This window comes from Trachemys scripta, chromosome 12 (assembly GCF_013100865.1).
Source record: "Trachemys scripta elegans isolate TJP31775 chromosome 12, CAS_Tse_1.0, whole genome shotgun sequence".
NCBI lineage: Eukaryota > Metazoa > Chordata > Testudines > Emydidae > Trachemys > Trachemys scripta.
This window is the reverse complement of record NC_048309.1, coordinates 16,121,003-16,139,793: the sequence shown is the minus strand read 5'-3', so window position 1 is coordinate 16,139,793 and position 18,791 is coordinate 16,121,003. Positions and strand designations below refer to the sequence as shown.

At 39.5% G+C, this 18,791-nt stretch overlaps 1 protein-coding gene across 2 annotated transcripts in view; it reads right to left on the bottom strand.

Moving 5' to 3' along the window:
• Positions 1-1,157: 1,157 nt before the first annotated feature.
• Positions 1,158-18,791, bottom strand: part of LOC117885689 (ubiquitin-conjugating enzyme E2 variant 1) — an 18,482-nt gene continuing 848 nt past the window's right edge. The window contains exons 1-4 of one of the 2 annotated variants that reach the window (XM_034787087.1): positions 8,989-9,036; positions 7,211-7,359; positions 3,249-3,374; positions 1,158-2,867 (exon numbers count right to left, since the gene is read on the bottom strand). In XM_034787087.1, the coding sequence (XP_034642978.1) occupies positions 2,721-2,867; positions 3,249-3,374; positions 7,211-7,255 (318 nt within the window). In that variant the 5' untranslated portion in view covers positions 7,256-7,359; positions 8,989-9,036 and the 3' untranslated portion in view covers positions 1,158-2,720. Of the gene's footprint in view, positions 2,868-3,248; positions 3,375-7,210; positions 7,360-8,988; positions 9,037-18,791 lie in introns of those variants that run through there. The other variant, XM_034787086.1, reaches the window with a different exon arrangement.

Here is an 18,791-nt window from a genome sequence, read left to right as displayed (position 1 = left end):
GGAATATCCTAACCTTTACATCCTACCTGTTGTCAGAGAAGTTTGTGGGTTTTGAAAAGTCGATTACTCAAAGTATTAAGGCCCTCAACTAAGCCTTGCCCACGTTATATGGGATATTGCAAAGGTAATCTTAAAAAACAGTACTGGTGTCAAGCAGCACAATAATCAGCCACCCTTCTGCTTTCCATTTAAAATCATTTTAGATGCCAAGGTCTTTGAAATAGACATTACAAGCTGATGTAGCACTAGTCCCAATACTGTCTCCACATTTTACAAGATAATTTCTGCTTCACCATATGGTGAGTATTTCAAACCAAAACACATCAGTAAGTTCCACATATGAACATAACCCCTGCCCCCCCACAATCCTACCTCCCACCGTGCCCCCGGCCCCCCCACAAAAAGAGTCCAGTTCCCTAAGACTAAGGTGAATTCACAAGCAATATCTAATTTTTCCCTTTCGAAAAAGGCTCTCTTCATAGCCAGAAATACCAAATCCCAGATAAAAATAGGGGTTATGAAGTTCTGAACAGAAATCCAGGTTTGCAGAATACACTATTACAGAGAGCAGGACAAAATCTTATGATGGGAATGAATCTAATTGACTTTCCAGTTTTGAGTCGCCCTCACCTTTTCTTCCTTTTGTGGCTACACAGATAGAAGAACAGAACAGGCTGCAACGCCTGGATTTCATTCTCTCAGAGGGACTGCAGAAAATAAGGCCATCTTGGTAGGCACCAGGGTAGAAGTTTTCTGTCTGAAGGAGTTTCTATTTCAGCAGTTCCTTAAGATCATCACAGGAAAGACACTCTAATTATTTTGGGTCTGGCTTTAACCTAAACGATCACACTGATGCGACTCATGTAAAATCCTCCTTTACAAAGTATTCTCAAGGAGGCAGCAGCACACCCAAATCAGGACAGTTGTTTCTTTCACCACACAACATTAAGTTATACGCAAAAATTTTCACATTTTACTATTAAATCAGACCACCATATTATGGTCTGTAACAAGATACTCCAAAACATTTCAAGATTTCTCTAAGTGATCAAAATTCTAAACATAAATACAATTAAAGCTTTGTCATATTAATGCACACTTTTTATTATATTAAAATCAGGCAATGGTCTGATACAATAAAAAGGCTGCTTATGGAATACTGTTATGTTAAACTTTAATCACAGAGGATGTTAAATCCTTACAACTAATATTTTCCTCAAAAGAGTTAATGGAAACATCAATTGTTCATTGACTTGATAGCCACTGCTTTAAAGTGTGGTTTTTACACAAACACTGAATTTGTCATAAAACTTAGGACACACTAGGTTGTTTGTATTTAAGCTTGCATCCACATATCAGCAGTTTGTGGTCCAAAACAGTAAGTCAGAAAAGGCAGTGATTTGCCAGGAAGCATTGCCAGTAAGGTCTCTCTCTAATCTGCTGTGCACACCATTTATCCCCAAATCTTCATGGAAGAGTTTCTCTCACAACACCTGAAGTGTCAAAACAAAGTCTACACTAAGTTGATTTGTCTCTAATTGTCAGGTCTTTAAAAAGGGTCAAAAGTAAGTGCACTGTTTATTAGTTAACATCCTCAGGTCAATTTTGAAGCACCAAAATTTGACAGGTTGAATTGGAGTGTTTGTTTAGAATTTCTACATGCAGAGTTTCCCCATTAAAGTTTGGCAGCTAGCAAATCCAAGCACTCCTGGTAAATTACTGCTCTTTTCACCATGTCAAAAGCCTATCTAATAACATCAGCCATGGCCAGCTTGGCGGTGTGGCAGCAGTGCCATGGGGGCAAGGGAGATCCAAGTTTGCGAGCAGAATAGATACTCTTGTTTCCCAGGCTGGTGAAGACTAAATTCATTGCAAAAACAAAATGACAAGCATGAGGGGACAGGTCAGGTGATTGCCCAAACACTTTCCCCTGCTGGCCACTGGCCAGGGGTAAGGAGAAGAGTCACAAAAGGGGCAAAAATAAAGCAGCACCCTCTCTAGGAAGATGGGGGAGAAGAAAGATTGAAAAAACCCTGAATCCCTCACCCAAGGCCCATGTTATTGAGGGAGAAGGGAGGGGGGCAGGAGGAGAAATACAATCTGTGCCTTGGCCAAAGGGAAGAAGGAAAGCCTGCCCTAGATTACTAGGACTTAAAAAATAAAACCAACCACAGTCACATTCAGCCTTTACTAGAGATAGCACAAAGGGAGGGATGATTGAGGTTAGCACACATCCCCATTAGTAGTCCACAAAGCCCAGCATAGTCCTGGAAGCTAAAACCTTTGTGTCTATTCTAATAAATAGCCCTGAGCTTCAACTCTATTGCAAAAGACAGAGAAAGGAAAAAAAAAAAACAAAAACAAACCAACAACCCAGGCCAAACACACAGCAAGGTGATTGTGTGATATATGTTTTCACAGTTGAATTAAATGTGCCACACTGGTCTTGACAGTAATAAATTTAAATAGACTTTTCTTGGTACCAGAAGTTCAACTATGTGGACAGTGGTTACACATGACAGGATTATTTGTTATAGCACAACTTATATTTCAAATGAAAAATTAGTATCATTTACAGTATCTCAAGATAAACTTCCTTTGAATGGGAACTTCCTTTCCAGTACTTTGAGGTCTACAAGATGCATCTAGAAAATTTACTACTGTGGAAAATGAAGACAGCTTAAATTGAATAAAGGGGCAGGATTTGTTGTTTTTTTAAATTAATTGCTGTAACATTGTCCTTCAGGTGGCTGAGGAAGTTTCATATTTTCTTTAGACATCATTAGACGCCGAAGCTCTTGCAGAACAACTTTGATACTATAAGAATTCTGCCATTTTGCTAGGACTGATATGGCTCTGGGATCCACCTAAAAATAGACAAAAAACACCACTCCTGTCAGTCCTCGGAGTCCAAGAAATATAGCTGCCTATCAGATACGGTGGTTTTTAATCAAGTTACTGCCAGCAAGTTTGAAAAACTTAACATATGTTTAGTTTCCTTTCAAGCTTAATAAATGCTTATACTGTGTAACAACCTGAGTGCTGCTAAGGCAAAAGAGAGGAGTTGTTGGCAATATCTTTCAATTACTGAAACATATTTGATGACAATTACCTTACACCTCCCCTCTTCCAATACTCAAAAAGAAAGCAAAGTATTCTGTTAAACATCTGAGTAAAGATGTAGGTTCAAATTAACGCTCAATGTTTAAACCATGTTAACAAACAGAAAAAAAAAAAAACCAACTTACCACTCCATTAGAACTATTTACTCCATTCATATTAATTTTTGTTACAAATCTTACAAATGGAGGTGCTTCTGGATATTTAGGCCCACATTCTATTTTAAGGCTGTATATTCGGTTTTCATAAATTGTCTGGAAGAGAGGAACATCTGTGTCAGGCAGTATTAGAATCACTTAATTACAATAGTCATCAGGGACACAAAGTTTGAGTGTGACACACATGGCGGATGTTTCCACATTTGCTAAACTACACTCTGAAAATTGCCAGAAAAATTCACTTAGTGCCCAACATTGTTATACTGCACACCAATACTTAAATTATCATCTATTTATCAGATTATGGAATACAACTGACATCCCTGCTTGGGGATTAATTTTGGAGTAAAGTAATCCAGTATCTCTCCATAGACTTCAGTTTCATACCAGGCAATTCAAAGGCATATGCAGTTTTGAATTGTAGGTTCAATGGGCTAGGCTACCTCGGAAATGAAACCGATGCTTTATATTAGCCACCTATTTAAACCCAATTTACCCCAAAAAGCCTGTAATTTTTTAAATTTTATCAGAAACATTTAACTGTAAATACTATAGCTAGATCTTGATTTTTGCACTATATTCATAACTCACCGAAGTGAGAGTTGTGGGGAGATAAGGAGAATGCTCCGAATCACAGTACATTCACAGGTCACTCCCCATCCCCAGACAAGGAATCAAAGGATTATTATTTTTCATAGCAATTACACTGTGCTAGGTGCCTTACAGACATAAGACAGTCCCTACCCTGAGGAACTTACAATCTAGCTAAACATATGGAAAGGAGGACATAAAATGTACAGGGACTGAAGAATAGATCTTGTTGTTTTGCAAATTTTAAAGACGATTTAAGACCGTGGGGAGAGGAATTAGGACAACTAATGGAGTGGTGGTGGGGGGAAGATAACTAGAAACTACAGGAGTTTTAAGTGTCCACATGGTAGCCTGGGTCAGGGAGGGATTCCAGCTGTAACAGGCAACAATGAAGGGAGCATGACAGAAGGCCACAAAGCGGGGAGGCCTGGATAGAGCAGAAAGTCTCTGGACTGGGAAATCTGAGCACAGATTCCTGCAGAGTCAACATGGCTCTGAATGCCAAAAGATGGGAATTGCTCAAAAACTACAAGTTCTGTCGTCATGCAAGCATACGGGCACTCACAAACATAATGCTGTGTGTTTTTACACAGAGGGCTCTCTATGCAAAATCCTACTGGAGATAAGCCACAGGCAGTTTTTACTTTAATACAGGCTAACCGAAATCAACTGTATGCCCCCCACCTGGGGAATAACCTTGATGTACAAACAAAAGGAAGAACTACTTCACACAATGCACAGTCAGGGGATGTTGTGAAGGTCAAAACTACAAATGGATTTCAAAAAGAATTAGATAAGTTCATGGAGGACAGGTCCATCAATAGCCATTAGCCAAGATGGTAAGGGATGCAATCCCATGCTCAGGGTGTCCCTAAGTCTCTGACTGCCAGATGCTGGGACTGGACAACAAGGTATGGATCACTTCATGATTGTCCTGTTCATTCCCTTTGAATAATCCGGTGTTGGCCACTGATGGAAGACAGGATACTGAGCTAGATGGACCATTGGTCTGACCCAGTATGGTCATTCTTGTGTAGGTACATTGGAGGTAAAAAATACTTATGCCTTGTCTCTGCTAGGATTTTACATTGAGAGAGCTCTCTTCAATGTAAACACATGCTTAAGTGCAATCTCTTAACAATTATGGCGCAATTTGACTACGGACAGATTGAGAAAGTGGCCAGCAAGTACTGGGATATGATCTATTACAAGATTTAGAGTAAAGACACAGATGCATATACATATCTGTTACTAGTAAACTAGAACCTGCCAGTTTGATACTCAAGTAAGAGTCACTGTATTCATAGACAGGTACACACACAAATGCATTTGCAGTTGTCTTTCTATGCAACAGTGACATCCAGTGGTCAGTTATGCAGAGCAGGATTTTCTAATGACTTTGGTAGAAGCGATCTTTTTAAAAGGTGTCAGACAGGAAAGGTGAAAAACAGAAGATAGTTGTGAACTGAGGCAAAAAGTTGTCACCTCTAGACAGATTGGATTATCCTACACAATTCTGACATTAGAATCACTTCGCTGTATTTTGCTCCCATGACAACACTTCTATGGTAAAAGCACACAAGTGTGTACAGATTTCAGTCTCTTTTAAAATATTTGTTTAATACAAGACTGTTGAATGATAAGTACTAAAAGACGGGATCATATAAGTGTCTATAGTCAATAAAAATATTTACAGCCAAAATTGAGGTTGGCACATCAGTTATCTCCAAATCTTCATGGAAGAGCTTCTCTCAGAACACCTGAAGTGTCAAAACAAAGTCTACACTAAGTTGATTTGTCTCTAATTGAATGGTAAAGCCTCAGCTGGAGTACTAAGTTCAGTCACCCTATCTCAGAAGTGGCTACAAATAGACAGGTGCAGATATAGGCAATGAGAGCATCTGAAGGCTTCCATATAATGATGGGTTGAAAAGACTGGGATTACTTAGAGAGGAGACAGAGACCAGACATGATATACACATCACAATGCAATGGTATGGTGAAGGTAATAGACACTCACATTTATTCTTCCATAGTAAAAGAGCAAGGGGATAGTCAGTGAAACTGGAAGGCCGCAAGTCAATTTAAGAGCGATGAGGAAGGTTTCTGTGTGTGTTTTTGTTTTAAGATACACACAATGCATAAGTGACATGCGGAATTTACTACTGCAAAGTAGAGGCCAAGAGTTTAATGGGATTAAAAAAGGGATTTGACATATGGATGAGAACATATAGTTACATTATCCTTCCATATAGTTAAAAAGTAGGGATAAAGCCTCATGAGACACAGCAGAAGCTGATCACTAACTGATAAGGAGTCACCTATGGGGACATTCCATAGATGGTAGGGCCTAGAGGGGCTCACCCCACTGTAGAGACATCAACAAAGTTCCCGCCCAAAAAATTAGTCCAATTTGTCCACTACTGGCAGAGTGTAGTCACATGGACCATAGCTCTGAAGAACCATCATACCAGCCATATTTTAGACTAGCTATGAGATACTAAGCTTGTCACCACTGTAGGTTTCAGACTGCAAGACCATGAGGTTAGTATGTAAGGTACTTTGAAAATATCAAATGATACGGAAACACTATGCCTAATTATTTGTCTCACACATAGCGATAACATAGCTGTACCGCTATCATCAAGATGTCCTTTTTACTAACCTCTCTAAACAGGAGGACAGATACTCTCCAGCTGCAGTATTACTGTAAAGAGCATGGTAGCATTATAAAAAGCCACTGTGAGGCATATTAAATACACAGATTGGAAGACAGGTGATAAAGTCAAAAGCACAATTTAGTTTATGGCTAGAACCTCAAATTCTAATAAGAGTTTTCTGAGTTAGCTGAAACTTTAAAGGAGCAAGCCAGTTTTGCTGCAACAGAAATACCAACCCCCACCCCCCAAATCCTCAAGAAACTCCCTAAAGCGATGACCAAAACTGAACTGAACTAAGGCAGAATATGTTAATAGATAAGGACTGGCTAGTGAGATATTACCAGTATTAGCTCCATATTTAATTCTTACAGGCTTTGAGACTTTGCTGTAATTCAGGGCTACAGGACACTAGAAAATTACTGTGTAAATTAATCTGTAAATGTGAACGTCACTTGTGTAGCAGAGCTAATTAATTAACAGGTATTAGCATTGTTTAAAGTCAGAAGCAGAAAGATATATTGGCATATCAACCCCAATTTATATGCCGAGTGAATCTGGTTGCATACACGTACCCACTCAGATACATGAATGAGAATGTCTGCAGGGGAGGGAAAAAAGAAAAGGAGAGGAAAGCAGAATGTTGAGTGACGCTGGCATTTATATCTGAAAGTTGATGCTTACTCTTGGAGGCCCAATAATCATTCCTGTCCATCTCGTAAGTGTCATATCTTCATCATCTTCAAGACCCCAGCTAACTGTACCATCTCCTACTCCTTTCTGACCTTCTTCAAGTTCTTCCAACAGTCGAAAATTACGAGGAACTTTTACTCCTAAAAAGAATCAGAAAAACTTTGAACTGAGAGTATCTGGCAGTGATATAAGACTGGATAATTGGACTGCTACTTTTGATAATCCTCTGTCAAACCATTTAGACCAAAACCTTGAGAACCAGCAATATTTCTGAGTGGCAGTATTTTCATGGTGTGAGGAAGATACAAAAGCAGACGTTAAATATAAAAATAAGTGGAAACAAGGAGTCTTTTGCATTTACCAATAAATAAATAAATAAAAAATCAATCATGCTATTGAGCCAAGGCAGCTAGGCTCTGCGTTAGTGCATACAGCCAGAGGAGGAAGAGGACCTCTGTGTATTCAGAGATGTAAGCAGAATATTTACTTCCTGCTTCCTTACAGTCTGTCTTCCTACTTTATGTCCATTTCATTTAGAAGATAAAAGGTAGAAGCTACAACATTTTGTAAGAGCCTAGACATCTATTACTCTTTCCAGAGCTTTTTAAAAGTAGCAAATCAATCTGTTTTGTAACAAACAAGTTAATTTGAAATTAATTGTAGTGGACGTCATCAGTGCAAGATCTAGCTAAAGTACTTATAGGGGCCCTCCAATATTGTAACATCTGAGCACCTCACCATCTTTAACAAACTTGTGCCACAACACCCCTGTGAGATAGGGAAGAATTATCAGTACCATTTCAGAGGTGGGGAACTAAGACACAGAGAGGCTAAGTGACTTTCCCTTTAAGACCAAGCCACAGCCATTAAGAATCCTGAATAAATCCTAGTCTGTGTCATATTCTTTTATTTGCTCACAGTACGTGCTTAAGAACAGTCCTAAGAGAAACAAAGATGCATTGATAGGACAGAGAACGCTAATGGAGTTATTTTCCACTTGACCTTCTAAAGACATTTTTGTTCACAGAAACAGCAAAAGGTTAACTATTGAATAGTTGCATAACATGCAATATGACTGAAGAGAATGCCTAGTCCCCTTCTCCAGCCTCACCTGTTGGTTATCATAGAAGAAACAGACAGACATTCTGTTTATGGGACTAAAATGTTCTCAGTGATGAGTAAGCTCATCTAGTGCTCAAGAAACATGACACGAGGAAAGAGGCAAAGCCAGAGTCTTGAAAATCTCTCCTTTGACTGCTTGAGAACCTGGAAGGGTTGTCACATTGCATACGAGAGTGCTTAGAGTAGGACAACTTTAGTGTCTTTAAAGTCTCTCTCAAGTGTCTTAAAAACCTAAAAGGGACTGAATGCCAATTCTGATTTTGTTGTGGAATCAAAGTCCTAATCCTCAAACACTACAATATACATTAAAAAAAAAATCCAAACCTTTGAACTGACATAAGAATGCCAAGTAACCTGGACACACACACATACAAAAAATCAGTGGTCTCATATTGGGCATCTAAAACTATGACACTTGACAAATTTAGCCTTAATATCATTCTGCCTCAACTTGCCATCTGTAAAGCAGGGATAATACCACCACCTCATCTCATTGGGTGCTATGAAAATAATTCATTAAGATATGTAGAAACCACAGAAGAGCCCAAGATGAAGTTAGTTCTGTATTCAGTGCAAGGTTTGGATGGTTTGTGGTAAGGCATGGAGCCACATACTGACAAGGATAAAAGGAAATATTGAATAGCTACCCAGTCAGTGAGCACCATCAAGTCTGTGCACTGAATAAGGCAGGAATCCTGTGGGAAGAAAGCAGTATGTGATCATTTGATTAAAGACTAGCATAATGTAAATGCACAGGAAAGTCAAACTAAAGTTCAAACGGCAACATTAACTCCGTCATTTCCTAACCTGAGTGTTCTTGACTTTGAAACCTTAATCAGGTGTGGGGGAAGGTGTGCATAATATAAATATAAGTTCTCATGGGAACAGACAGCAACACTGATTTAGGGCCCTTCCAAATACTCTGATTCAGAATGAGTCAGAGCAATGAATAGCAAGGGTCCTAGAAATAAAAGATTGTAGAGTAGCAATTAAACTAGTCTGTGGATCACTGGTGGTCCACAGAGAGCTGGCTGGTCATAGGGCTTCCTTGTTCCCAACTGCTGTATCACATGAAGACAAAAAAAAAAAAAGCCTCAAAATAAACACTTAGGATTACTGCTACAGAATTTTTTTAATTGCAAGTGTCACAACTGCAAAGTGGTGGGTCCATGAGGCACTATCAAAATGTTGATTTCACACTATATAAAAAAACCGGAAAACCCCTGTTTGGGGGGGGGGGGGGGGGGATTAGTGTCTTGCTCTTGTACAGGCTGTACTAGGGTATCTTCTGTCTGCATGCTAAAGCATACAGCATCTGTGGAAGTTTGGTCCTAACCTGGTACTTGAATGAAGTTAAAAAAAAAAAAAAACATACAAATTGATGAAGATCAATTTGTGAATTTAATCAGGGGATGAGGAAAGAGTAGGAAGAAGAGAAAACTTATCCAATCATACATCCTAAAATATGTTCTTATCTGTTCTGTGCATATTCAGTATTTACCAAGTTACTTTTGCAAGCTAAACCCGGGGCAAGTTCTATGACAGAAGAGTATTCCTACACCAGCTGACTCAGTGAGTCAGCTACATTTTCCACATATGACAAATACTGGCATAATTTTTTTATTAAGTGTAGTTATGGAGACTGACAACACAACAATAAAACAAACCTGTTTGCTTTAAGAGCCCTTCAGTACAAAAACAGAATACAGATGAAATAAGTAGTTTAGTCCAAGTTTGAATAACTACATCACCAAAACAGGCTTCAGATTATAAATTTTAATTTAGCCAATTCTTTATGAACCCAGAATACTCTGAGCAGCAGCTTCAAATTTCATTTAAATTATGACACAAAAGGTAGGAGAAAAATCTACATCATCTTAGTTTACTGCCTGCAGACCTCATGGAAATATTCCAAAGAGAAATATATTATAGTATAAACTTAAGAGCAAAAGTAGAAAGATTACCACAGTGGACCTGCTAGAGACATAACTATAGCAGCACTGAATGGTAAATCTCCAGTTTCACGGGTTTATAAATTGGATATAAATTTTAAGTCTTGAGTAAATTTGTACACACCTGGCCCCAATCTTAGACTTTTGTTTACTAGCTCTGACAAACCCCATGAAGGACTTTTAGTTTTACAGTGGGGATTGGAAAAAAAAAATCCACTTGCCAGCCACAAGTGGAGAAGCCGTATTTCTATAGATCTCAAGTTCCTAAAGAAGAGTTGCTAGCCTTATGGTTAGGAAGATAGCGTTCTAAGTGATACAGCACCCTCTTCATGAGCCTTTGCGCCTCAGAATTCCACCAAACAGCAGCAGCAGCCTAAAACTGATTCTTGGTAAGTATCTATCAAGTCATCTCAGATTTTAAGTTGCTTTCCAACAATGACCTGCCAGACCCCAGGCACAACAGGATAAATTAAGGATGTAGAAGATTGATAAAGGAAAAAATCCGGTCAGTCAGAATCTAAGATAATTTTTGTATTAAGAAAGAAAAATATGCTTCCAGGCAGATATATTAAAGTCCTAGTTTGACAAAAGGCCTTAAAAAACATTCCAAAGTTCAACTCCTATCAAACCACTTAAGTACAAAAAAATTAACAGGGCATGTGTTAACTCTTAGTTAGACCTCTTGCATCTTGTCAGTCTGAGGTACAGTATTAAAAGTTAGAGCACAGAAAGCCTTGATACTTAAGTGTTTTTAGTTTAATTAAAAACACTTAAAGTAGTTCAAATAAGTCACAAACAAATGTATATTTGATGAAGCAAAAAAAGTAAAGTTCATTACTCTGCTTTTCTGAGCTTTTCCAACTTCTGAATCTGGTATCATTTAAATTATAGAACTGAAATTTCTGAACTTGTACAACCAAATTAAAGTGCACAGTATGTTTTACAGAGGTAAAGCCTTTTCAAAAACTGGGTCCATTTTGGAAGCACCAAAGTACTTTGGCAGCGCTAGTAGGTTCTGATACAATGAAATGTCAAAATACTTTGACGGACAGATGCTGCACCATGAAAGTCAAAAGGAGTTTTACCATCGATTTCAATAGGCACAGAATCAAACCTTCAGAGTAAAGAGTAAGCTTTACATTGGCATGACACTGAAAGATTACATCTGCAGCTTTTCTTTCTACAGAGGAGTTAAGATACAAGTTTTGGCACATATGGATTTATCTCAACTGTAAGGAATAAAGCACAAGAATTTATAGCTAATACATTTCAGTAATTAGGAACTCTAACAAAAAAGTCCTTGTTCTGTCGAGGATAATTTTACATAACTAATTTAAAGAGGAAACATATCAGATTCTGATCTCTCATACCAATTTTAACTTTGACATCAGTAATTACTCCAGATTTAACTAGCTTAAGTGAAATCACATCTTTCAACCATAACTTATCTTTTGTACCTAAATGCACAAAACAGCTAGGAAAAAAATGTTTTAAAATACTTTCCATGTTATGTTTGATATTACAGCCTTAATTATATCTGCTCCAAGTATTCTTTTGCAGTTCTTCTTTGGAAGTATTTTTAAATGCTAGGTTTTCCAACAATCACACAATTAAATACTCTTTTAGATGCAGAAGTTTGTCCTCAGAATACTTTGGAAGTGATGCAATATTTCGTGTTTAATTAAAGGCTTTTGCTTATGATACAAACTGTAAGAAGCCAGGAAATTTAAAGTTCATATATTGCCCTTACATGTCATTGTACTCAAACAAGACAACAGAAACTGACTTGTACTGAGATATTTAACCCAGCCCCCAAACCCTATGAAATACTTCTGAATAAGATAAAGTGCTAGTTGCATACTTTTATACTAACGTGCATTCCTTGTAAATTAGACTAAAGGCTAGTCCACACTAGAAGCGCTACAGCAGTGTAGCTCGCCGCTGTAGCGTGTCTGGTGAAGACGCTCTCTGCCAACGGAAGACAGCTTTCCTGGTGGCATAATAAAAGCACCTCCCCGAGAGGCACTAGTCGCTGACATAGTGCTGTCTACACCAGCGCTTGGGTTGGTGTAGCTTACGTCATTCAGGGGGATGGCTTACTGACACCCCTGAGTGACATAAGTTATATCGTAATAACCTGTAGTGTACACAAGCCCTAAAATGGCTTCCAGAGACTTGCATTTCCATTAAAGAGGTCTCAAACTAAAGAAAACTTTGTGGTACAAAATTAGACAATTGCAATGTCAACATTGTTTCTTAGTTTTTAAGCTGTGAAACAAGCCATAACAGCCACATCAGCTACAATTTATTTTACTAAGGAAGTCATTCAAAACTAATATTGTGGGGAAAATATTTACACCAACTCTTATGAGACAAAAGTATTTGTTTTTATATGCGACAAGAATATTGGTGATGTTGAGTTCAACATTCTCTCTCAAACTTCCACCTTCAAAAAAAAAAAAAAAATTTTCCTTTAGTACTGCTAGAATTTCTGAAATTAATCCCTTTGATTAAAAAAGCTTCTAAATAGCTGATCCTTTTGTACTCAATTATAAAATAAAATGCAAGTGTTATCTGGATATTAAGATTAATTTAAAACAGCAGGAAGTTCACGCCAGCAGATTAGAGCAAATATGATACAAAACTTTATTTTTAGCTAAAATCCTGTGTCAGTTTAATATCAGGTTTCTTATAAGCACACAGGAACTGCCATACTGGATCAGCCCAAGGTCCATCTAGTTCAGTAACCAACACGAAATGTTTCTGAAGTTGTAAAAAAAACCTACTGTAGGCAGATGAGGGATAATTTGCTGTCCATGCTAGATCTCATCTTGCTTTCTAGTAGTTAGAGTTTGGCTTAAACCATGAAGCTCAAAGTCACTTAGCATTAACTATAATAATTCTGGTTGTTCTTGTTATCCATATACATGTCTAAACCCTTTTTGAATCTTACTAACTTCTTGGCATCAGCAACATCCAGCGTCAATGAATTCCACAGGCCAGTTATGCATTGCACAAAAAACCCACTCTCTTACCAATTTTGAATTTGCCATCTTTGGATTTAATTGAATGGACCTTAGTTCCTGTGTTAGGAGACAGGAAGAACAGAAGCTACCAATCTACCTTCTCCACACCCCTTTTTTATGTACATTTATTGTGTCCCCTCTTATTCATTTCCTTTCTTTTCAATCTCTTCATATGAATTTTTCCACACCCCATATCACTTGTCATCCTTCACTAACTCTGCAAAATGCTTTTTTGAGATAGGAATATCACACAGTACTCCAGATGAGGCCACACTATTGATTTATATGATGGCATAGTATTTTCGATATTATTCTCCAGCCTATTCTTTATGCATCCTAACACTTTGATTTTAACTATAGATGCACATTAGGCAAAGATCTTAACTGCCTTAACTCATCTGCAACCAAGCCTAGAATCCCGAACTGTAGTAACTCGGGAAAATCAGAACCTTGTAAGGTGTAGGAGTAGTTTATTTGTTCCCCTCCACTGTGTATTATTTTGTATTTAGCAATGCTGAACTTCATATGCAATCTTGGTGCCCATTCACCTAGTTTGGTTAGCTCACTCTGAAGTGCTGCACAGTCCTCTCTGGTCTTGACTAGACTAAGTAACTCTCTATTATCTGCAGATTGTTACCTTTCTCATTTCATTAATATGTTTACTACATGACACTGGACCTAAGATGGAACCTTGAGGTACCTTGCTGTTAAATTTTTGCTATGATGAAAGTTGACCATATAATCCCAGTGTTTTCTGTGTAATAGCTAGTTTTTGATCCATTATAACACTTTGCTGTTCTCCTCATGACTCCTTAGATTTTTCTGTAGTGTCTTATGAGGGACCTTGTCAGAGGCCTTTTGCAAGTCTAAAAATAAGAAGTTCAACCAGTTATTCTTTATTCACACATTTAAAAAATTCTGAGATATAAAAGAGTGTCTTCCTTTGCAGAAACCATACTGGTTAGACCATATTGTATCAAGATATTTCAGAAACATTATTATTTAATTTTTAATTATTGTTCCAGTCTATTTCTTAGATGTAGATGTAAGGCTCACTGGTCTGTAATTCTCTCAATCATCCCTGGAGCCTTTTTTAAATATAGGTACAACTGCTACCATCCAATCCTCTGGAACAGTGCTGTCTTTAGATGAGAAATTGGGTATTTTTGTTAAAGAGGAGGAGCCCAGCCACTTAAGTTCTTTTACTGAAACACTATATGCTACAGATATCATTCAAAATATCCAAGTGCTTTACAAATAAACATGCATACCCCAAAAGGATTTTGTGAAACAAGTATTATATCTTATTAGTAAAGTAGATTTTGATAAGTTGCTTGCCAAAAAAGCCCCATGGTAAATCAAAAGGAAAAAACAAAAACAGAAAACCCCAAGAGACTCATTTCCCAGGTCCTTGTTGTATCCTTAAGACTACACTTATGAAGCTTCCGGTATCAACTGTGTACATTACCAACAGTATCACTGTAACATTACTGAAAATGAGTCTAAAAACTGCATTGTTGGTCACATGGCAGGATCTATTACCAGCAACAATCAGTTGCTTCATTTACCAACTGAACAAAGCCCAAAGTTAGATTTAAATTAAGTTGTTGGCCTATATTCTAAGGTTCCACAATTAGATGTTAGGGCAAAGTCTCAGGATTCCCATACCATGTTAAAAAAGTTACATACCAATTTTAAGAGTTTTTGCCAAAAGTAGTTAAGGTACACAACATCCTACCAGCAGCAATTTAAACTTGAACATGACCATTAGCACATGCTCTTCACTGACATGCAAAATTCCTGCACCATTCCTCCCCCCCCCCCCCCCCCCCCCCCCCCAGCCATATATTACCTCAATACTACAAGAGCCAATAAAGCAGAGCTTTTAGAACAGGGGTGAGCAAACTACGGCCCCCTGGCCCCATCTGGCCCACCAGCCATTTTAATCTGGTCCTCAAGCTCCCGCTGGGGAGCAGAGTCTGGGGCTTGCCCCGCTCCCGCACTCCAGCCAGGGAGCAGGGTCCGGGGCTGCTCCACATGGCTCCCAGAAGCAGCAGCATGCCCCCCCTCTGGCTCCTGCGCGTCGAGGCAGCCAGGGGGCTCCGCTCCGTACGCTGTTCCCGCCCAAAGCACCGCCCCTGCAGCTCACATTAGCCGGGAATCACGACAATTTGGAGCTGCAGGGACAGCACCTGTGGATAGGGGAAGCACGCAGCAGAGCCGTCTGGCTGCGTAGGAGCCGGAGGGGGACATGCTGCTGCTTCCGGAAGCTGCTTGAGGTAAGCACTGCCTAGGGCCTGCACCCCAAGCCACCCCCACCCCGTGCCCCATCCCTAATCCCCCTTCTGCCCTCCAAACCCCTCGGTCCCAGCCCAGAGCACCCTCTTGCACCCCAAACCCTTCATCCCCAGCCCCATCCCAGAGCCTGCACCCCCAGCCAGAGTCCTCACTCCCTCCTACACCCCAACCCCAATTTTGGGAGCATTCATGACCTGCCATACAATTTACATATCCAGATATGGCTCTCGGACCAAAAAGTTTGCCCACCCGTTTTAGAATTACATGGAGATAGAACGTGATCCAGAAGAAGCAACATACCCATTATCAAAACACATTTTACTGGTTAGTTAAGATTGTTCAGGTCTGGCCTACAATGCAATGCCATGTCATGTGGAAGCCAGGTACCAAGAAAAGTTTTAGACTTTGTCTCCATGAAACGTTGGTTGCATAGCTCCTACTGCATCTCTTCATGCACATCCCCTCATGTCCACACAAACAGTGAATTTATGGATCTGCACTGGCTTCAAAAGAAAGCCACCTGCCTTATTCTTCCAGACAAACATAAATTGAAAAGTCAGCAGCTGCAAAGGATTATTGGGAAAATATGGCTGCCAGAATGAAGTGACATGAGAGAGCTTGATGAGGTCATATCACAGTTTCATGTTTTATACTGAGTGTTCCAACATGGTCTCCTGAAATATACCGCACATTTGTGGCAGAACAGAGATATCAGGATTATGAGAACTTTATATACAGATCCATAAAATACAAGCTTTATGGCAGTAGCCATTGCGCGTTGCTATAACACCAGGGTTTTCCCCCTTTAAATCTTGATTCTCTACAACCATTGTTCTTATAAACTTTAAACTGTCTTTGGAGATACGCTATCCCAAGAGAAAGATCTTAAGATTTGTTCATTTGCTACTTCAAAGAGGAATGTCCTGTGATTAATGGATGGATGTGTAATTTTACATTTCAACAGAGATTTTAAAACAACTATTCTCATGCAACATTTGAAACCCGAACACTGGGGCAAGAACCTGAAAGTGAAACTGACTTTATTATTCAACTTGAAGAAATTAAGTAGACAATGCCCGTAGAATCTGTTACTAGATTTTGAATATTCTTTCAGTTTTAACATAAGGCATTTAGTTACGGATGTAAAGAGGTTTATTTACAGTAAGAGATTATGCTGGTAGAGTTTGTTTAGCCTTTCAAATTAGATTAACAATAAAATTAAAAGCCACAAAATCCTCAGTCTTTGAAATATATTAGGCCTGTAAAGGACATTAGGTCAAGCCCTCCCCGTGAAGAGCTATGTGCTGCAAAAGTGAATACAAAGACATCTAATTTCATCTAGACAATACCAGTTTTAGCCCAATAAGTGACCAAAATGATTTTGGGGGTTTTCAGGTCTCACTACACAGCATTAGCCAGAAAAAAAAAGTATTCAAATATGTAGCACCTGCAAGTCATTGCTTCATCAACAAAGAAAAAGCAGAGCCCAACTCACATTGTTATGTTATCCAGTTGCCAGTGTCTGAAACCTCATTTTAAACTTTTACCCCAGAATTGAGATAAATAAGTACCTGATAAGTGAGAACAGACAAATGGATCAAAGGTTCAACCTCAGGAGAGAGACATTATTCTGGTAGGCCTAACCAATGACAATATAGACAGCTTTTCCTTTATGAACTGCTAAAGAGATGTCTTCTTGAGTTTCCCCACAGAGATTTCAGCTGACTCAACATTCTCCCCCAAGTCAATTTATACAGCTTCTGTGAATCAAAGGGCTGAGCTACCTTAAAATGCTGCAGCAGCACCAATATAGCACTTCAGTGAACGTGCTACCTATGCCACATAGGTACTCCTCCTTCATGAGAAGTGGTAGCTATGTTGAGGGGAGAAGCTGTCTACACTGCGGGTTATGTCAGTTTAGCTGCATCACTCAAGCATGTGGATTTTTTAAACCCCTAAGCGACGAAGTTATACCAACCTAATTTCCTAGTGTAGATCTGGTCTCACTCATGGCTGTTCTTACTGCACCCAGATACACAGGGTTCAGTTCAATTCAGCCAATACACATCTCCCTTCCTCCATTTCTCCCACCCCATCCTGTGCTGTAATTTGTCATGTCTCAAAGTATATTTATACTTAAACCACTGTGGCTGCGCTGCTGTAGCGCTTCAGGCCTAATCTACAATAAAACATTAGCTCACTTTAGCTCAATCAGGGGTGGGAAAACTCCACACCACTGAGTGGCATAGCTAAATCGACTTAAGTCGTCATACAGACAGTGCTAAATTGATGGAAGAATTCTTCTGTTGACATAGCTACTGTCTCTTGGAAAGGTGAGAATCCCTCCCATCGGTGTAGGTAGTGTCTACACTGAAGCACTATCATGGTGCAGCTGTGCCACTGTAGCATCTTAAGTGTAGACAAGTCCCCAGTGTAGAAACTACCTACGCCAACAGGAAAGGATCTCCCATGAGTGTAGGTAATCCACCTCCTCAAGAGGTGGTAGCTAGGCTGACAGAAGAATTCTCTGGTCAACCTAGCACTGTCTACACAGGGGATTTGGTCAGCATAGCTAGGTCTCTTGGGGGATATGGATTTTTTACACGCTGACCAACGTAGATATGCAGATATAAATTCCCAATGTATACCCGCCCTTAGTAACTTCAGGTTTACTCTAATAACCCTGTTAATCAGGGAACAATATCATACTCAGAAGTGATAAAAGAGTGGGATTGAATGCTTGAGAAAGAAGAATCATGTTGAGAATCAAGGAGAAACAGCCAAGAACATCCTCACAACTTGGAACAAGGCATCCCCATTCTCCTCCAGTCTGGTTTTATCACAGGCATACCATCTTGACATCCCACAGCCTGGTACCCCCAGAACTCTACTCCCCAAAAGGCACCCATCCTGGTACACAAGGCACCCGTCCTCTAGCCTAGCACCCCCAAAACGCCTTTCCCCCCCAGGGACACACAGCCTGGCACACAAGGCACCCCCAGAATACCCTTCCCCCTCACGGACACCTCATCCTGACACACAAGGCAGCCCCTCCTCCAGCCTAGCACCCCCAGAATGCCCTCCCCAGACACACAGCCTGGCACACAAGGCACCCCTCCTCTAGTCTAGCACCCCCAAAACACCTTTCCCCCCAGGAACACACAGCCTAGCACA